Source organism: Gavia stellata, chromosome Z (genome assembly GCF_030936135.1).
Source record: "Gavia stellata isolate bGavSte3 chromosome Z, bGavSte3.hap2, whole genome shotgun sequence".
In the NCBI taxonomy this organism is placed as follows: Eukaryota; Metazoa; Chordata; class Aves; order Gaviiformes; family Gaviidae; genus Gavia; species Gavia stellata.
Window position 1 is genome coordinate 81,425,203 of NC_082637.1, and position 21,890 is coordinate 81,447,092.

Sequence of the window (21,890 nt, forward strand, 5' to 3'; positions counted from 1 at the left end):
CTTAGTTCAAGAATACTACTCTATTATTGGAAACAACCCCTCAGCTTAGTCCTGTGTTAGAGACAAAGTGTGTTATATGAATGAAGAAATAAGTAATATGCCAAACAAATAAATGAGTGCTTCTTAAAAAGCTCTTATATAGAAATAAATGTAAGAAAGAGGAGGTCAAACCATTATGATGATAAAGTGCAACAAAGAAAATCTTGACTTCAAAACTGAAGTCCTGAACAATGATCAGTCTTGTGAAAAGGGACATGGTAGGACTTCCAGCCATGCACTAATCTTTCCCTCAGAAAGGTTTTTGTGGTGAATGGGCAAGGTTTGCAAGTATAAACTAAATCAAAATCATCTAACTGAAGGTTTATGAAATGGTTTGCGGAGGCAAATGTCTTTGCTGAAATCCACTTTCTCCAGCCTCCTCTCATAGACACTCACCTCAGCTAATCTACAGTGCCATGGTAACGCACAAGGAACCAGGCAGTTTCTGAGTTGCTTAGGACATGAGCCATGTAAACAGAAGTGATTTTGCTTTGTAACTAAAAATGAGCACCGCTAGTTAGTAGCTTTTAATTTAGAACTTGTGAAATGAGACCCCAAAGTGGCAGGTCTTATGTCATCCAGTCTTTGGATCTGCATCCTTTTCTTGGAGTGGTGCCTAACTGAACAGGGTCTCGTCCTTTCTTGGAAAGCACCTGCTGGGTTGTGGTATTAGGTGAACCACATTTCGCATGGTAGCCGTCCAGGTGAACACATTATTTCAGGTCTTGAGAAACTATGAGGCTTGAACCCTCAGCCTGTCCCAGGGGAGCATGTCCACCAGCGGGCAGTTCCGTATTGCTGAGGGAGGAGGGAGATTTTCACCTTGTCTCTGGATCTGGGTCAATTTCTTTTGTGGAGTATGACTGAAAGCAAGTGAAGAAAGGAGCATGACTTTTGCCTTGTGGTAAGGGTGTTCAGGGAAAGCAGGATCCTGCAGTTCCCTGTTCTCAGGACAATTTTCTTCTTGTCCGTTGCGTGGCGTAAAAGGCATGTAAGCAAGAAGAGCCTCATAACACTGAGTTAAAGTTTCTCTCTGGGTAGTTCAGTCCATAAATGTATGACACATGAGTTTTCAAGGCAGAACTTAAGAGAAAATTAAGCCAATGTTAAACAACACACAGCTGAAAATACTGAGAACTTAAATTTGCTAAGAAGTTAGTTGTGAGGTTCAAAGTTGGGGTGGTTGGAGTCTACCAGAAAATTATCACTGCAGCCTTCAGAAGACAACTGGGTCTCTGTTGTAAGCAAGATCAGTCTTTTTTATCTTTATCCCTTTTGCTGTTTGACTTTTTCCCCTTTATTTGTGCCTATCTGAAATGACAGTACTAATAATATTGAACTATGGACACCACTGTGAGGGATAGTCTCAGGGCCCTATGTCATTTGGGGGTTTTCTTAATCTACTTTTCTGCATAGGTCTCTAAATTTCTTGGGGGAATCTTCCAGGGACTTGGACATGGCTTTTCTTTTTCTAGTATTCTTTTCTTGAACAAAATATCAACAAGTGACAAAAAAATTTCTGAAATTTAGTTGCTAAACATAGAGTATTGTACACTACTGTAGTTACTTCATTGTTCTGATGCTTTTCTACTTCACTGGGAGCTGCTTTTATTTGCTTTACATTGTGTCTAGCAAAACAACTTGGAGTTGCATAATTAGTTACTTAGCCATTGGGTCTTTTACCAAAGATACATAACAAAGAAGTTAAAATAATAGTTTTAGACTATTGCATAAGATTTTTCTTGCCAACTTAATTAAGCAAAATAGAACAGATTTGCTTCAGGGATTAAATTTTGCCTGCATCATGATTTAGACTTTTTTCTTGAGTTAATCTGTATTTTTGACAAATTGGACAAGCTTTGCAACTTCTTCAGTGTCACTGTTCATTTGAGGCTAGCCAAAGACATTTCTGATCCTTCTCTCACGTTTTTGTTTTGAATTGCTAAATGACATTTTGTGTAGCCCTTTGAAGATACTTTTTTGTAGTGTCTTAGGTAAAAATTCTAGGAGGTGTTGAGAACGTTCCCACTACCCTGAAATTGAAAACAGGCCTGGGAACATCCTGTTCTGGGTGAATATGTTAGCATTTGTGAAAGGGAAGTATTTGATTGCTTTCCAGAGGGTCTCATCCTCATGAGTAGCTATGGTAATCCATGTTTTAGCCAAGACAAAGTGGTTGACTTTTTTTGTTTTTTTACTTTTTTTTTTTTCCTTTTCTTAGATTGACATATACAAAATCTAATTTTGGATTGCTTTTCATGACTTTTTGCCAAATACATGTTTGCAGCCATCAAAATCTCTTCCATGTTTTATTTATTTTCCAAGTTATAAACAGACTGTTGAAAAAATAACACTTACGATCTCACTGCACCCCACGTCCCACTCTGAATAAATAGGTATTTTACTTGGATGCAAATTCATAATTAAAGGATTCTCTGCTGTGGCATTGTCCATTGTTTCTTGGAAGATTTCAGTGTGGGTGGGATGCTACTGCTTATCATTTGGGGAGTACCGTGCACACTCTTCGAGATGCGACAGGCTCTTGCATGCTGCAGCTGGATACTGCATTGCTTATGTTCTTGTCTGTAATGCGCTCTCCTCATTTGAGAGAGAGATTGTTTGGCTTGTGAGCTTGCAAAGGGAAGTGCAATTCAGGACTCCATTACAAGCTCCACACGCATACCTACTTTTAATCTCTTTCCATTTTATTTGAATCCTCAGTGTTTTGAGTTCTCAGTAATATCCAGGGTGGCAGAGTAAGGTTTGCTTCTTCTGAGTTACATTTCTGGGCTGGAGGATTTATTCCTGGCAAATCCTAATTCCTCCGTCAGTGACTGCACGTGGAAGTCCTGTTTTGGGCTTTGTTCCAGAACTCTGTCTCTCATGAAAAAATCTGTTTCACCCTCAGTACACGGAGGTGGACTTTTCACCCTCTTTTACAAATTCTTCTATGGTTTGAATTTTTTTTTTTGCATTTAACTCAAAAACTTTGATGCTTCTTTTTTTTATATGGATGCAGTACTCATCAAATTTCTCAGCCTTTTCTACTTTAGCTTATTGGAAAGTCTTAAATTAAGTGCTTCAGGCTGTAGTTTTGTGTATGCTTTAGTCCTGCATAAGCCCACATTGCTGCTGAAGGCAGCAGCTGTCATTCTCACAAGCCAGCCATTCATTCCCACACCTTTACCAACCCTTCTTGCATGCAGGCACAAGTGTGAACGTAATTGGGAAACTGGTTTGCACTAAAGGGAATTATATTTGGTTTATTTTTTGCCAGCTTAGTTTCAGTCTGTCTCATTCCTCTGAATCTGTTGACTGCACATCCAGGCAACACACCTGTGTTCACTGCACAAGGGAGAGGGAAGCACACGAGTGCTGGGGGGGGAGAAAGTGGGAGTGCTTCTTTCAGCTAGGTCACTGTTGAAAGCGTATGAGGAGCTACTGCCCTCCAACTGGAAATTATTTTTTTTAAAAAAAAGGCTTTCTCTCAGATTTGTTGGCACACTTTGCTTGCTAATGCAGGATGTATTTCACATAGTATTTTGCAGACAATTGTAAGCTCAGTATGGTAGCTCAGAGCTGCCTGGAAGCTCAAAGCAAATGCCTTGCTATTAATGCCTTGCTGTTGGAGAAACTATTAGCTGAGGCTTGGTGGTATAATAACCACAATTTCATAGTTTCCAGTTGACTGGGAATGAGGCAGAGAGAATATGAGTAATGTTCACAATACAGGCAAAGCAATCTCATACCTGCCTTCCAAATAATGTCTACAGATCCACAGGACAAAGTGGTAGGGGTTGCTGGAGCCAGTAGCTTGGTAGAGGTGAGGCTGCCACTGCTGCCTATACCCAGGTTGAACCAGAAGTGAGCCTGGGCGTGCATTTCCAGCTCAAATGAAGACATGTTTGTATATGCAAACACAGCTGGCTGCACAGATCAGCACAGACAGAAACGTTCAGCACTCACACGGGCACAGACCACACCAGCAGCCTCATCCTGTTCACCTCTGATTGATCAGGATGAAGGTATGTTAGTGGAAAAATACATACAATACATATATACAGTATGGGTCACCCCAATAAATAGCCTAGCCATGCAGTCTGTCCAGGAGCTGGCCATGGGTCCCCGTCTCCCCAGTTGCTGGCACCTGGAAGTACAAGCCCCCAGTGCCTGCAGACCCTCTTCAGCTGCTGGTACTCATCCCCCCTCACTCACAGACAAGCTTGCATCCCCTCCCCAGCACGCTGTGGATCCCCCCGTAACTGGCCTAAGACACTTAGCCTGCCCCAGTAACTGGGCCTGGACCCCATGGACTTCCAGGTACCTCACACACCCACATAGGCACTGTGGATCCCCCATTAATTGGTGCACATGTCCCCCCAGCCCTGCACATATGAACACATCTATAGACCCAAACACTATGGATCTCTTCTGTAACTGCCTTGCACACTCAGTCTAGCTGGTAACTAGCCCTTGGATGTTCTCATCTCCAGCTGTCATAGGCACACACACACGTGTGCAAATGAGTTTCTCAGCCCACCACCCAACCTTACAGTCTTCCCGGTAGCTGGGTTGGATCTTCTGTGCCCTCCAGTAGCCAAATCACAGTCTCTGATGATCCAGCCTAGACCTACGCTGTCTTCAACACCTGGCTTCCCAGTGAGTGATCCTACTCACCAGCTAGCCAGGCTTGGCAGCGGCTGGTGATGAGACACTGACATACACACCCAGACGATACGCACACACGCCGGCCTCTTCAGTGGGTTACTGGCACTGCAGACACACAGGGGCCTGTGGCCCCTGGGTCCCAGCTCTGGTAGCTGGCACTTAGTGCTCCGTGGATGCATATACGGAGTCCCCTCACCCAGGAAAATAGTTAGAAATGGAGTTTAATGAGAAGACAGTATGGGCTGTGCTGATCAGGCGCAGAGCATGGCCAGACAAGTGTACTGATCAACCTGGTTACGCGTGACCCTTTATCGTCTTTTGTCCCCTTTGTGTTTTCCCAAGCTTGCTTCTCCTCAAACTTCCTTGATCCCTCCCTTTCCCTGCCTTTGGTTCCTCCCTTAAGCATCCCATAACAAGCCTTGTACAATCCCAAAACGCTCTTCCCTGTATCCCATAACAAGTTTCACACCTCTACAGCTGGTAGCCCTTCTCAGCCTGAAAGGTGATATGGAGAGCCCTTCCACTGACTCATCTTGATGGGTTTCACCCGCTGGCTGATGAGGCTGGTGGCTCTCCTGTCATAAGCCCTGGGAGGAGCTGGGACGGGGTAGGGGTCTTTTTTCCCCGCGAAGGTTATTGGGGTTCCCCTGCCTGGCATTGTGGCCCTTCCTGTTGTGGAGATGGGCCTTTCATGGGCTGATACTGTGATAGGCTTGGCAGCAGCCAACTCAGGGGGGCTTGTTTCTCTCAATTAGGTTATTTGGGTTACAGCAGCTGCTATCGTTCCTCTGTGCTCCCTTGTGTTGGTTAAGAGCAGCCTTTTGTCGCACACCGTAACATTGCCTGCCAGAGGTGACCGTACCTCCTGTGCTCCTTGCACAGCACTTCATAGAAATCTGTTTTATCCCCTAGAAGGTCTGTTCCTGGAGCAGACATCTCAATGCTGCTGCAGAGGGCTCCTTAAGCCCCTCAGGAAGGCTTGTAGGTCTTGGCAGACAGCACTTTATATAGCTTAGACATAAAACTTGAAAAGCAATGATGGTTATACTGGTAATTATGGTGATTGGTGTGGTAGTTCTTTTATAAGGGAACATTTGAAATCCCCCAAATCACACTGTCTGGAAGTAGTAGCTACAAGTTCGTAACAGCTCTGTGAAGCCTCAGCTCACGCAGCGAGGAGTGTCCCTTCCATTGTATTTGGTCTGGACTTGATAGCTGCTATTGAGATCTGTCCCAGTTCTGCACAATGGGGTAAGGTGCCTGTCTGCTCCAGTTTGTTTGTAGATGAATTCCTGTAGTCAGATTTTCCTGGATGAGGGAGTGCCAAGATGATTGGAACACCTGCTTTTAGTATGAGTTGTGAGTGAGTCTGAGGAGTAACACCTTGGTTAATGAGATGTGTTTTCAGGGTTGTTTCATTCTCGCATAAGAGAGTACCATTCCCCTCCCCACACACCCATGGTCCTAGAGTAAGCCATCCCCCAACTGACACAGTTTGGGTGCACGAAACCTCCTGTGGTTGTTGAGTCCTTCCTTCCGAAAGAGTTTGTATTTCCCTGTCTCAATTAAAAGGAACTTATACTAAAAATCACAAGCCATTTGGGGTGTGGACATCTCATGCTTCCCCATGTATCACACAGTCCTACACCCACCCACACACCCTCCAGTCCTGGTTGCTGTAGTTGTTCATCAGTCCAAGTGCTGTTTCCCACCTGTTTGACAGGAAGACACCTCTTTTACAGCCTTTCTAAACAGTTGCCATGCGTGTTTGTAAGCCCATCGTAATTTTCTATCTTCTGATAAGGCTCAGCCACGTAACCCTCGTAGCCGTAGGCGTCCTTTGATATCCCGTGTCATACAGGAGTTCATTAAAGGCTGATGGTACTTGTGTACAGGTGGTCTATCAGGTCACCTTGGTTAGAGTCATAGGGATGGATTGCATAAGTTCTGTTGCAACTTTTACTGTTTCCATCCCTAGTGTGGCTGTTAATGTGCAATTAGACTTTAAAACCTGTCTGGAGGCTATTCCTCCTCTGTTAAGGAGTCCTGTAGCTGCTTGAAAGTGGTTAGTATGGGCAGATGTAGGCAATTTCTTTCGCATTCCAGACCCCCAGAGCCATATCGCCTAGTTTTCATAAGGAGTTGATTACGTTATGCATTTTGCATTTCAAAAGGGTGATTTGGTGTGACCATAAATAGTTCTGGCCATGTCCAGTGCCTGCTGCTTTTAGCTGCCTGAGCAGCTTTAGTGCCATTAGCGTAGTGTGATCCAATGAACCATAACTCTGGTCTGAATTCAGTGCAAAAATCAACTATATTTGCTGGCAGCGCTACTGGAGCCTTTAGCTTGGTCCGCTGCCACAACAAGGAGACCATAATAATGAGGCACTGGTTAAACTTTCTCCAGTTTTCCTACATTTTCTGAGCATGTCAACTCTCATGGGGCCTAAATGATGCGTCATTTTGCTCAGGACTTTCTTAATTTCTTCCTGTCTCCATGTGGTAGGTAGTGGTCAGTCAGAGCTTAAGGTTCTTGAAATATCTGTTTTGAGTCCTGTCTCTACAGGTGAAGGTAGGAAATAGGTATAGCCTCAGCTTCCAGGATGCTCCGTCTTTGAGTCTTACTACATATTATTATACATTTATAGAATTTCTTCTCTCAATAAAATGTTAATACAAATTCATAGAAAGCTGTGCTTCACAGCAGTTGCTTCTTTCTATTAAACGATATCCAAGCCAGAGAACTAGATCTAGGCTGGCCGCTTACAAGTTGTTATATGAATTTTTTATCCCTTTGACATTTGAACACTTTGGTACAGTTTTCTTTAGCAAAGAATTTTGTATACATGTGTAATCAATTCAGTATTGAAACCCTGCTCTCTTGGAAGGTTCCTGGATTATGCTGGATATACAGGTTAGCACTTAGTCGTGATGATCTTTAACCCATACATACAGAGAGCTGGATGAAAAGGGCTGCTGGGACTACATGAAGTTTATTCCAAAATCCGATGGTTTTTCTTTCCCAGAGCAAGGAGCAGTTTTGAGAAGGAAAATGGATAACCTGTTCTAAGTTACTGGGGGTGTACATAGGTTTTCCTAATTAACGCCTCTTCATACTACTAACTATGGGAGTGAAGGAAATGTTACTTGGTTTCCAGGCTGAGACTGGCATTTTAGACAGCCAAAGCCACTAAATAGGCAAAATACTCTAAGTACATGTCAAAAGAACAAAAACTTTTCAATCTTTCATAGGAAAGTTCTTGTTCCCTAGTAAAGCAAGACTGTGGAAGTCTCGCTTAATGTGTTTAAAGAAGCTGAAAAATCTAGATTAAATTTCTTTCCCTAAAGGAGGAAAATAAAAATAAAAAAAGTGGAAGCAAAATATTGTATATAATAGTATTTGTAATCTTAGGTCAGCTCTGACTGCAGCTGCTGTTCACCCTTTGTGATTCTGTGTCCTACTGTTTTCCTCAGTCTTGAATAAAAGCAAAGCCAAATTTGTCAAATTCTGTATTGGAAACGTTTGGTAGCAAAAGTTTAAGAAAATTTTGAAAAGGATAAATAGAAAAAGATCTTGTCACCTGTCTGGATCTGGTTTTAGGGAGAAAAGATTACTCTTTTTTCAAGGTGGTGCTGCAGGCACTAAGGAATGCATTTTCTTATGTAAGTTACATATGTTTTTGTCTTCCTAATGTCTCTCATCATTGTAAAAGAACAAATGCTAACTGTGTTTCTAACTCAGACACTTTTTATCATTTGCAAACCCCTTGTAGGGTGCCAAAAGATTAAGTACTATGGTTTCTGAAAAAACAGGATTCTTGCAAAACAAAAAAGGTTATTATTGAGCAATTTTAAAGAATAAATGTCATACTTTATTACTGTTTATTCTACAGTTAAGATATATGGATTGCTTCATGACAGATTTTTTTACGTATGTTGTTCTTACTTGTTGAAAGGGATGCTCTGAGCTTTTTTTTTGCCATTTATTGTTTACTATTGCAGTAGTTAAAATACAAAAATAAATGCAATAGAATTAAATTCACTTTTTTTTTAATGATCTATTCAAAGAGGAAAAACTTTTGCTTTATGACAGTTGTGGGAACTCACTGTAATTATTTTAAATCTAAGCTTGCTTTCCAGGTTACGTGTTGAATTTAATAGCTGTACTCAATGTTTTATCCCCTCCAGTATATAACTGCACTAATACTGATTGAAATGGCAGTAAATATATACCGAAAAAAGATTAACTGGACAGGAAGCACATTATTACATTTTTAAAAGCCTCACAGTATTTAATAGCAAATGCTAATTTTTTTATGAGTGCTGTAGCAAGTAGAAAGAAATTTAGAAGGAAAAGATGTGCAATCCAAAAATTCCTTCTGTCAAATCCTGTCCTAACTTGATAGTGAAAAAGGATATGATAGTCAGCGTTTCCAATGATAGATCATAAAATAGTAAGAGATCCCTTGTCAAAGATTTAGAGCTTTGTTCTGCCATGTTTTGTGCAGTTTGGTCTTTATCTTGTAAAATTATTTAAGTGTCAGAGGAACAAGCTTCCTGAAACCTAGGTAAAGAGGCAGGATGTGTCTGTAGATTTTGCTGAATCAAGGCCAGCAAACAAGCACTTTGTAGGACTCTGCTTTTTCTGCAGATTTAAATTATCTATGTCAGAGAGACTGAGTCACGTGAAAGAATGGTCTGATGAAGATGTTGCATAGGAAGAAACTGATTTCTCCTTTGCCTGAAGTTCTGAACAGTACTTCCAGTATGATGCTCATCACTGCTATGATTGTGGTATCTGATTGCACAAGGGATGCTGTCCCTTTTCAGGGAAAATAAAAATCAATGGCAGTTTGGCACCCAAGAGCTAAAAGAAAGGACCAATACTGTAGTTCCTGTTACTATTTAGAATAAATGCATTTATTTGAGTAATCTCAAACTGGCCTAAACAATAAAATAGGTGTTAGCAAACTAAAATAACAATTATGATGGGAATTCTTCCATAAAGGGATCTGACAGGTCAAGAGAATTAGAAATAGTTCTAATGAAGTGCCAGATGCTCCCCCCAAGTCCTCCCAAAAGGTGGGAAAAAAGCAGCCATTAAAATAAAATAAATTGAATTAATAGCATTCTTGGGCTTAGCCTGAGAATTAGAAGCTCATAAAAAGATCAATGCAATTACCTTGCTCTCAGTAACTGGATACTGGGAAACTGGGTACTGCTAGTGCCTGTGTCTCCAAAGGATATTGAATGCTATTGGTTTGGATGATTTATAATCAAGCTATTAATTATAGATTAAGCCAAACAAACACAGTTTTGCAGGTTTCTTGTTATTGGTGTAATGTTTATTCTGTCAATAGCTCGTAAGGGGGTATGGAAGACAGTATTTGGCTATTTTTACTAACTTAAATGTTTTCCCTTTTAGTTATTCAGATATTCTGATTGAAAGGGAGGTGTTAATGCAGAAGTACATTCATCTCGTCCAGATTGTAGAGACTGAAAAGATTGCAGCCAATCAGCTTCGACATCAGCTTGAAGATCAAGACACAGAAATTGAAAGACTGAAATCTGAGGTATGTGCCAGAGTCATCAAGCAATCATTGAGCTGTAGTATTTTGCTGCTTGCATTGCAATAATATTCAATATTTCTGTAATATTTGTGAAAATAACAGAACCCAGTAAGGTTAATATGTAATAGTGCCCCTATGAACCCTTGGCTAAATATTTTTCTTAGCTATATTAGGGACTGTTAAACTGATTGGATTACTTCTTTGTCAGAGACTTTAAGATGACACATTGCTTTGCAGTATGGGTCCCATTGATTGTTTTATTTCCTACCTGTCTTCACAAGAGGAGTTTGATCCTTGACACATTGTCTTGTCTTTGGTTGCGACAGTATTGTGGACTATTCCAAACTGCTCTATCTAACTGAATGTTAAAAATTTTGTTGCAATCCTGAGCTGGTAAGGTCTGAAAGGCTCACTTGGTTTTGAGAGGAGAACCAGCTCTCTTCTGGTCCTTTCTCCATCTGAATCAAGAGCCTTGTTCATTTTCGGAGAACTGTGTTCAAGTCCCTGTGACCAAATAAGCACTTGTCATTTTGTGCAGCTTTAACAAGCTTGAAAAAGGGGAAAATATTTTTCTGTTAGTTCTGTAACTAAGAGTTTCATTAACTTGAGAAAGCATTTAATGAACGGTTGTTTTTGTCAGATTATAGCTCTCAATAAAACAAAAGAAAGAATGCGACCTTATCAAGGCAACCAGGAAGATGAGGATCCAGATATTAAAAAAATTAAGAAGGTAAACATGCAGTCTTCTGTGCTTGAGAGGAGAAGGGTGGGATGGGGGGCGTATTTGTGTAATTTAGTCTGTCTAGCTTTGTCTTCAATTATATGTTCACTAAGTACACTCAAATATCGAGATTCCTTTTGCGCTGCCCCTACTTAAACCTCTTAAATTACATCAGTTTTGTATGTTCCAGTGCCACATTTATCCCAATATATATTTGTTACTTATGTATTCCTTTTTACTTACAAGGTGTATGTTCTGTTTCGTAAAGAAGCTTGCACATTGCATTCAGCTGCTTTTAAAGGTTGAAATTCAGTCATGGGCTATGTCCTGTGGGCATCAGTTGTACAGTGACTTTATACTCCTTTCTTATAAAAATGCTTATAAAGACAGAAAAGAATGACTTCTATTCTGTCACTGCAGCTGGAATACTGAAAATGCAGAGAGCAGTCTTGTTTTAGGTTGTCAGCTGCTCTGTTTGATGGTGAATGTTCCAGGATACTGTGGCCAGTGTTTTTAGTAACAGGGACAGCATTGTCCAAATCTGTATGGCATTTACACATGCAACTTTTGGTAATATTGCATGCATGGAATTCATGCTTGAAGATGTGGTCCCGTATGTATCACCCTTATTCTCACAGTGTTCAGTCTCTTAAATTGCATCATATCCTTTATGGTATGTGGGCTTTGTTTCGGTGTCACACAGTCTGAGTCAGGGTCAACACTGAGCTGATATCCTTGTGTGAATTTTCCTTTTCATGTAGATTAAACATTGTAGTACAAGCTGGAAATGTCTCTTTTAGTAGAAGGAGAGCTCTGATTCTGTATATAATTCACTGCATTCTACGTCTTGATTGTTTTGACAGTTGGACCCTTTTTTAAAAGTTGTTTATTCAGAGTAAACTGCTACCAGTGAAATTTTGCATTTCTCTTCCAAGATGAATGATCTTCACATCAAGATCAGGGCAAAGACATGCTGAAATTTTCTGTGACCAGATGTAGACCTTTTCTGTAATCTTTAATCCGCTTGTAACTTCAATGGATATTACACTTAAGTAGATTTTTCCATGACATAGACATACTTTTTAAGAATGCCAAAAATCTGCCTTTTCTGGATAATAGTATTGCTGGCCTAGGTGTCTGATACTAAGCAGTATATTTATACTTAGCTTTAAATACACATGCTAAGTGGTATCTATTCAAAACAGAAAGCAAACTGAGTTTAACAACTATTTCAGACTTATGTCACTAATGCTACTGAGTCTGTCTTGAAATGTCTTCCCTGGAAGGGTTGCACAATACTTTTGGGGTATACTTTGGGGTATAAATGTGTAAGGGGAGGTAAAAGGAGTTAAAAAACCTGCACAGTGTGTAGCACAATTGTGCTGATAGGAAGAGTACATACAAAGGTACAACATTTGAGCTTGCAGTAAAAGGTACCTTGACATGTGACATCTTTGCAGTCTGTTTTCTGGTGACAAATATGACCAAGTGATTGTGGGAATTTCATTAACAGACAGAAATCTAAAAAATATATAATTCAGGAGCAATGAAGAGCTCATGATAAGTCCCGTAATGTTTTTTCTCGTTCTTTCTTTCTGCTTGGTCCATTTTTAGGTCCAGAGCTTTATGCGGGGCTGGTTATGTAGAAGGAAATGGAAGACTATTGTCCAAGATTATATTTGTTCTCCCCATGCAGAAAGTATGAGAAAAAGAAATCAGATAGTTTTTAACATGGTGGAGGCTGAATCTGAATATGTGCATCAACTTTATGTTCTTGTGAACTGTTTTCTGCGGCCCTTAAGGATGGCTGCAAGTTCAAAGAAGCCACCTATCAGTCACGATGATGTTAGTAGCATTTTCCTCAACAGGTATGGGGTTTTTTGTTTGCTTTTTGGGGGTTTCGCTGACTGCTTCTTCTCATTCTGCTTTAGTTTATAGTAGTGAGGTCTGGCACTTGTTTTTTTGCTCTGATGTAAGTAATGTCACTGAGGTAGACCATGTTTCCAGGTGTAAAAGGCAAGGTGCTGTCAGTAATGCTATTTGAAACCAGCTAGACCTCTTTGTCTCCTTATATTCTGTTTCCTCCTCTGCTAGAGGAAGGAAAGGACAAATCATGCCTCTTGGGGCAGTTCTTGTAATTTTCTGTCACCCTTCCTGTTTCGTTTTCTCTTAAGAGAGTAAAATTGGTCTTAGTGGCATCATATGATCCAGATAAGACCCTGAGGATGAGTATGTCAAATCTTCTATTTTCTGTTGTTCTGCCTAAGGAACTTCCTTCCCTCTCGCTTGTCTTCTCATATCCTACAAAAAAGAATTGTTCTTTGCATTAAGCATCCAAGTACTATCATAATAAGTATGTACAAATAAGCCAGCAGGCATCTGAAATTTGATACAGGATTGGGATTGCATCCAAATCTGTGCCAAACTGCTAAGAAATAGAACATGTTCCTTTAGTTATGAGACAGGTTTCCCTTTCATAGCTCATTCATGATCACTGTACTCTTTATGGTTTCTCTTACAACTGGGATGTCCCCTACTTCTGTTGACCTCATGAGCTAAAGTACAATATTAAGGTTCATGTTATAGAGAAGTTGTAAGCTTCAAATCTTAAATAGCAGCACGCGAGAATGTAGCTGACTACCACTGGCCTAAGGTTTTCTGCATCTTATTGATCCTCTTAAACTACTGAACACATTGCAGAGATATTTTTGGAAAAACTGTTCATTAAACTGGAACATGTTATTTAATAGCTGCTTTTGTTTAAAAGAATTGAACAGAATATGTTTTCTGCACCAAATACTGTATGTATTGTAGAGATACTACACTAAACATTTTAAACAGTGCAATAAAAGAAAGCATTTACTTCCATAATAATAACTATCTTCTGTTTTTTCTAGCAAAGTGCAAAGTATACTAATAACCAGGAAGAGATGTTTCTCTGTGAATTGTTAATGAGAAAATAAAACCTGAAATGTCTTTTTGCTGGTTTAAATACTTGTTTTTCAGTGAAACAATCATGTTTCTTCATGAGATATTTCACCAAGGCTTAAAAGCAAGAATAGCTAATTGGCCTACCTTAATTCTAGGTAAGTTACTATATTTTTCTCTAGGGGTACAATTTTCATATTTATTTTTGAAATTGCAGTGAGGTCTTTGTTTTTTAAAGTCCTTTTTGAATAGAACACATTTCCAGAACTAACACCATGAGATCTGGTGGAGTGGGAGTCCCACGTGGGCAGTAATGACTGTCTTGCAGTCCATATATGAGAATGCCTCTGCCCTAAGCATTGATTAGGCACAGACCCCTGAAGTTTTGGTGGTATTGTCTGATTATTAACTAAGTGGAACAACCATGTTTTGGCAGGTGAAAAGAACCAAGTTTAATGCTTCTAAAACCTCAGTATATTGGAAACAGAACTGATTATAGTAATTCCCTTCCATAGAACACAGTATTTTCTTTAAAAATATGTCTCAAGAGATTGGTAGCTGGAAAAAAAGGCATTTCTTGACTTTTTCTAGCTGACTTATTTGACATTCTGCTGCCAATGCTGAACATATATCAAGAATTTGTTCGGAATCATCAATATAGTCTACAAGTACTGGCAAACTGTAAGCAAAACAGAGATTTTGACAAACTCTTGAAGCAATATGAAGCCAACCCAGCATGTGAGGGGCGAATGCTGGAAACTTTCCTTACTTACCCCATGTTTCAGGTAGTATCTGTATATTTTTTGTGACTATTCGTTTGTAATGTTTATTTGATTGATTTTGTGTTACTGACATTATGATTGATTGAAGATTCTTCTTAACTAAAAATACTCTTACGCAAATTAATTTAGTTTTCATATATTTTATTATTGTACTGAAACACTGCCTGTAGAGATCTTTTCTCCAACCATCCTGATTCATCTCTATTCAGAACCTTATATATGTTGAAGGGGAATGTGGGACAAGGACTAGCGCCAAAAGAAGAAAAGCTGAGAAACAGTTACTCGACTTCTGCTTGCTGCAGGATTGTGAAGCAGTCCAGAGAGAGATAATATACCTGGTACAGCATGTTAGAGCAGCCACAAGCATTTTACTAGGAATACATTTTGAAACTTTCCTCCCAGTTTGTTCTCCAGTGACCTGGTCTTTAGAAAATGAAAAATATATTGCAGAAGTTTTGAAAACTTTATTATCCTTCTGGTGTTTTGTCTTGATCTGCCTGATTATTTATTTGCGTCTGTTTTAACAGGTCTGTGAAACACTGGTCTGATGATTTTGTGACTTTTACATTTAACCTAACTTTTTTCTCATCAAGAGAATAGTGAACCCCCTCAGTTTGGTCAGTTACTGCCAAACCAAATACAGTAGAAAAAAAAAACAAAGGGGGCATCAGTGACACTTGCATTAGTGCTAGTTATTCATATTAGCCTACAGGGCCACTGGCGTCTGTAACAATACATTTTTTTAGCTTTGAACTTGTATATTGTAAGTTTCGGGGTTTTTTCGTTGAGCTGAAACAAGGTCATGGGATCTTAGAAGGGAGAGAGAGTGTCCTATTCATATGTGATGGAGGATGTCATTGCTGATGACTTTCACTTCAGCATAATAAGGCGGCGTGTCTCCATTTCCCAAACAACTTTTATTCTGTAAAGACAAGTTACACTGCAGTATCACTTGGTTCTGGTTAAAAGATGTGAAACTGTTTTAAGTAATAATAAATGGATCAGGGTCCTTGTGCTACCCTGAGGCCTTTAATAGTCAAATACTGCATATTCTTCAGTGTCCATTAGTGCAATGTGAATTTTACCTAAATGCAAACAGGTCAGCTGGCATTTTCACAGTCACAAGAAATTTAGATGCGTGTATCATATTAAAATTGAGGGAAGGTATGTATGGATCTCCCAGGGAGTTTTGAAAGTATGGCCTATAGGCACTTGGATAGCAGCATGAAACAATGAAATTTAATGTTGTATTTGTGGCTGCCTCTGATCTGATCTTTCCCTTAAAATGTAAAAAATGGATCTTGTGCTACCTCAAATCGAAAACATACCTATGCATATGCAGTCTCTGTCACCCAAAAGTTCTGTATTTTTGTCAGTAGTTATATTTGGAATGTATGTATAATCATTTAGCTGTGGATATTAATTTAAAAAAGACTGTATGCAAAACTTCTCTGACCAAGCTAATGGCTAATATTTAACAAAAAGCTGTATTGGAATTATTCCTTTAAGGATTTACTGATTTTGTACCTAATTTGTTTTAAGATTCCTAGATACATTATAACACTTCATGAACTTCTGGCTCACACACCACATGAACATGTTGAGCGAAAAAGCCTTGAATTTGCTAAATCTAAACTAGAAGAACTTTCAAGGTAAGATTTTTCTACCGTATGTTTGATAATCTTGAATCAAAGGTTTTGAAATGAAAAATTAATTTTCTTTATTTCGGTTTGGTTTTGTTCTTTTTGAACAAATTCTTTTAACGAAAAGGATCAAACCCAAAACAAAACAAAGATAATGAAAAAAACCAAAAATACCCCAACCTGATATTTTGGCTCTTCTGGTTTTTTTGGATAACATAAATCTACAAGTGTCTCCTTGTATTTTGGGTAGGGGAGAATAGGAGTTGCTATAGGAACAACCTACCCCTGGGTTATGAGCAAAGCGATTTTTTTTACATAGAGAAATAAATATTTTTTCACAGTTTAAAGAAAAAGGGCATTTCTGATACTCTGTGCCAACGGGAATCAATCAGGGTCTTGAAAAGTACTGACTTACCAATCTGTGTTATAGTTTACGTGCATTAATGAAATAACTGATTTTTACATATGGTTCAAATAATGACAGGTAAACAGGAACTAAAGGTGTATTTTAAGAACTGGTGCTCCCTGTAGTAACCTGCAAAATGAAGCTCTTCCCTGAACTCCCAGACCTTTCTCAGATGTTCCTCTCTGTCAGCCCAGTAAGAAATTTGGTTGTTGTCTCTGGCAAACACAGTCTTCTGCTGTGAACAGAGAAATGCTGCATGAACTCCAGGATATAAATCTTGAGTATCTGGAGTATTCACCAAAGATGTACTTGGAGAATATTTAGTTGTAAAAGAGGGATCGCTTTATAGCTTTTGTTAATTGCATACTCTTGACTGCTCAGTTTCCTTTTTGTGCTAAGACAAAGTTGCTACCTTGTGCAAACTACTGGTTAAATTGGAGCTTATTATTTTTTCCTTTTTGTCCTGCTGTATCTTTAACAGAGGCAGCTTTCTGAGTCAGGTCATGTTGTGCCACCTCTTCAAGCTCTAACTTCTTAAAGAGCTGGGCAGGCAGTATCTTGTACAGAAATGTCGGTGTTCGCCTCCTGCAGCGTTCAGCAAGTTCTGCCCTGTTCTGAGGCCATCTGAAGCAGAAAGAAGTAATGCCTCCTTTCCACTCAAGCAAAGCAGAGAATTTCTGTAGCCAGGGTTATGTGCACAAGCCGATCAATCAGCTTTGACTTGGCTTCATCTCATAAGTCAGAGTTCATTGCTGATCCAACTAATTCGTCACTGAACATTCAGAATTGGAGGCTGAGACTGACTGATCCTCCTCTGCTCATAAGGCAGGCAGTATAGACCATAAATGTAAAACTTTGTGACTCATTTCCATCCCTTTAATGTAGTTCTGAGGGAGAAGGAGCTTTCAGATAGTGCAGTCTGGTTACAGTTTAGGAAAGTATTATACACCACACCACGTTATAAACTTTTGGGTTGGTTTCAGCCTTGAAAAATTCTGTATTTCTCTGTGTAAGGGGAGGATGCCTGTGGAAAAAAGTGGAAGAAAGTAAGTGGTGAGCCACTGAGGCTGTGGTTCTTATAGGAAGCAAGGGGGAAGTGAATGGTACATTGAGATGTAAACTGAAGCAGAACAGAGTGGGAACCTAAAGTCGTGGGCAGGGACTCTACAATGTGTTACAACTAATACAAAATGCTAGGAAACACTTCCAGGTTTGTGGCAGCCTATTAAGGATCAACAAGTACTATTCTATGAGCTGTGAAGAGTTTTTAGCTTGGTGGCATCTGTCAGATGTGTACAGGAACAGTCTAAAAACAAGTCTGGCAAAATCAGTTCCACTGCTGAAAAAATGAAATGATGGCAAGAATGATATGAAAGGGAGGGGAAAAAGGCAAGAAACTTGATCTAGAGTGATCATGTACTGCATGTATACATCTGTTTTGTAGCAGGTGGCAAAAGACATCAGGTACCTTCTGTGTCTACACTGTGTACGTGCAAGTGAAAATAGACACAACAGGTGCAAGATACATTTCAGGGAATTTAAAGTGCCTTTCGTATTGTGTCTAACAGGGTGATGCATGATGAAGTGAGTGACACAGAAAACATCCGGAAGAATCTAGCCATAGAAAGAACGATAGTAGAAGGCTGTGATATATTACTAGATACCAGCCAAACTTTTATACGCCAAGGTAAGACATTCTTCTTTAAAGCTTTCATAATAATAATGAAAAAATTGCATTAAAACCAGCAGGATTCATGTTGCTGTCATTGGGCAGCTCGCTGCACTGGGCACAGCTAACATCCTGAGACTACTCATGGTCCATGGAGGGTAAGTCACAAAATGTCCTGATGACAACTAATTTTGGGCTGTGGTTGAATCCCACTTCTGTGCTGTTTTCTTCAGGAATCATGAAAAACAGCAGCACATGAATGGTAAAGCACTCATGGGACAGTAATGTACATACTGCCTGGACTGTGATCTTCAAAGGGATGGAAATTACCTACAGCTCCACAGAAACCAGGGCTGCTTGGCCAGTTAACATGGCAGTCCCAGCTGATACCAACATTTGGGCAAAAGTGCAGGAGAAACTTGAAGCTTTGTCAATGGTAAAGTGATTGCTAGGAAAGAAAACAGCTATCAGTTGTTCCCATTTTTCTCCGTGCTTTGGAAACATCTCAAATTGATAGCGTGAGCATAGATATAATACCTGAACATACTCGCTTTCCCTCTTAAGAGATGCATTTTTGGGCTTCAGCAGAATTTCAGGATAGATATAAAAAGCACTTCTGCAAGAAGAAGTCGTGAAGAAAAGGCATCCTGTTCTGCCAGGAATGTAGGACTACTTCTAATGTAATAGTTAGCAAAACAAGAGAGGAGGAGCCATAGCATATTCTTTTCTGTCTGTTCTTGGTGTTTTGGAAACTGTATTTGTTGCAGCTTAGGCAGAGCAGGGGTGGAATTTGTTGTTTGGTTCCACAAAATTGTGATAGAATTACTTTTTCATTTAAAATAAGTGCCACCTTTTATCAGTAACTGTAAACTGGTTACAGTGCTTATCTGGTGGGGCTTACTTTCATGGTAAACCAACAAATATGAAAACTTCATAACTGAAGCTTGTTTTTCTCCCATTTACCTAATAATTTACTTCTGGATTTTCATAACTAGTTAGTGGGTTTGTATATAGTAACTGCAGATCTGTAACATAGGGTTTTACTAGGTACAAGCTTCTTTATGTCTGAAAAGTTTTAAACATATTTAGGAAAGGTTAGGAATGTACATTAGGTACATCCCTTCATGACACCTTTTCTAGATAGCCTCAGCAGAACTTGTGGTATTTAATAGAGCCATAGACACAGCTGGTAATTAATAGGCTTTGTATACATTTAGAATTCCATTCTGTGGTGTTTCTGTAATAACTTCTAAGATTGTTTCTACAACAGTCACTATTAAATTACTTGATTCTTCATTAATTATGTGCATTTGTTATAACTGAGGTATTTAAACAGTTATGAATATGGTTTTGAGAAAAATATAAAGCTGTTGTGTTGCATCCACAGCCAAAAAATTATAGGGCTGTGATTCTTCTTGATTGACTTGCACCATGCAATTTAATTAAATTTTAGAATTTTTTTTTAATATTATTACAATATTTTATATTTATATATTTGTTGGGGTTTTTCCCCTTAAGATTGGCTGGTATTATTTTGTCTGTGTACCTAGTGTTTCATCAGTAAAAACGTATTATTTTTTCTGTGGGAATCAGTCTGAAAAAGATTACTTTTGGAGTGTTAGACCCACGTCAAACCCATCGTTTAAGTAAATTAAATTCAGATTTAGTTCTGGGCATACAGTCAAAGGACAGTGGACAAGACTATATGTTACAGAAGGCTGTATCACAGTTTATCTTTCGGAACATCCACTGCATGTGATTTTATGTAAGTGCAGAAAACTGAATAGAGCTAATGAAGTAATACCGAGCCCATTTTCCTTTCACATCTGACCGTAGGGTCACTTTGACAGTGAAGTCCGTCTCCTCTAATTTCAGCTAGGCTCCTATTCTTTGTGTTGATCAGTGTAGATGGGTACAGGAAACCACTTTTCAGCTTGAAAGAGGAGAGAGATGCCTATACCTTTGTTCAGGCTTTTTCTTTGAAGGTTAGTTACAACTTTGCCGTATGTTACATACTTTACTTTTCTAAGAAGACATTGATTCTGTTGAGTTATACAAGTTGAGACCATAGGGACTAACTCTGGCAGTGCTTTGCAATGTAGATTGTGGATTCCCCTTCAGGTTTCTTGAGGTCTCCTTTTCTCTGACTCTTAATTTGATACAGACTTTATTGTCAGGCACACTATAAGTCATAGCAAACAATTAAGGAAGATTTTCTTTAAGAGTCTAAAGGAAACAGGGAGTCTTGCAATCCAGCATTGGCTGACACCCAGACAACTGAGCATATGGAGGCCCTTTAGATGCCTCCAAACACTCTTTTTGATGTTCCTGCCATCAGCTGCTATGAAATTACCTCTGCTGATAAATACATCACAATTGCAAAATCATGGAATAGTTGAGATTGGAAGGGACTTCTGGAAATTACCCAATCCAGTCTCACCTGCTCAAAGCACCATAAGCTAGAGCAGGTTGCTGTGTACGATGGCTAGTTGGGTTTTGGTTGTTTCCAAGGATGGAGACTCCACAGCCTCTCTGAGTGAGAAACCTTTTCCAGTGTTTGACTATCCTTACAGAAAAATTAAAAGGCGTCCAGAATGGAGAAAGCCAGACTGAATTTGTAAATCAGGCAGTTACATGTAGGCTAAAAACCATTTATTTTTTAAAAATACAACCTTTTGTATTTCTTGGCTTGAACAAAGGCTAATAGAGTGACTATTCTGGCAGTATCGAAGTACTGAAAGTGCTTAGGTCTGTAGCTGGATAAAAATTCCTAAGATTACACCGGTCATCCAAAGTATACTATTAACTAATGTACTAAAATTAGCCTCACTTGCTTATTGCAACTCTACGTTCGCCAATCATGACCGTTTTTTTCCTTAAGAGGAAATCTGTAGTAGAATGCATGGTGGTCAAGTGCCCAGTTTCATTAATCACAAAACCTTGATGGGAATGCATGAGGTCCTTGCTTGATGTCAGCCATGCAGCACGTATAGGAGATGTGTTTCTCTCTGTAAATATTGAGTATCAAAGAGAGATAATGCATTTTCCCTTTTCCTCATTTAAAAAATCATGTTTCTTTCTATTTACCTTATTAAACAATAACATTTCAGCTCCATACAAGAACACCATTTAACCTTCAGCCCATTTTAGCAGAACAGAATATGGTATTCCTCAAAGCATTCTAATGACAATAAAAAAAATAAACACTATCTGTAAAGCTATATCCATAAGCGTATCATATTTATAGATACTGTTATGCTAAGAAGCAAAGCAGAAATGAAATGTCCAGGTTGAATATTGTTACCCTAAATGTGTAAAGGAAATTTCAGGAGAAAAATGTCACTGAAAATTTTGTGATGGGAAGTTGCTTGGGAATTGTTTTGTACATGCTCCTTGGCCTTGCAATGGGAGCTGAGGGGGTAATCGGTGTAATGTGGGAAAGTCATCATTCCAACACATGGGAA

The 21,890-nt window shown here is 39.3% G+C and overlaps 1 protein-coding gene across 1 annotated transcript in view; it reads left to right on the forward strand.

Annotated features, from left to right (window-relative positions):
- Window positions 1-21,890, forward strand: part of RASGRF2 (Ras protein specific guanine nucleotide releasing factor 2) — a 128,359-nt gene that overhangs the window by 42,710 nt on the left and 63,759 nt on the right. The window contains exons 3-9 of the mRNA XM_059833965.1: window positions 10,133-10,280; window positions 10,918-11,007; window positions 12,613-12,866; window positions 14,005-14,084; window positions 14,518-14,711; window positions 16,251-16,360; window positions 18,326-18,444. Coding sequence (XP_059689948.1) covers window positions 10,133-10,280; window positions 10,918-11,007; window positions 12,613-12,866; window positions 14,005-14,084; window positions 14,518-14,711; window positions 16,251-16,360; window positions 18,326-18,444 — 995 coding nt within the window. The remainder of the gene's footprint in view (window positions 1-10,132; window positions 10,281-10,917; window positions 11,008-12,612; window positions 12,867-14,004; window positions 14,085-14,517; window positions 14,712-16,250; window positions 16,361-18,325; window positions 18,445-21,890) is intronic.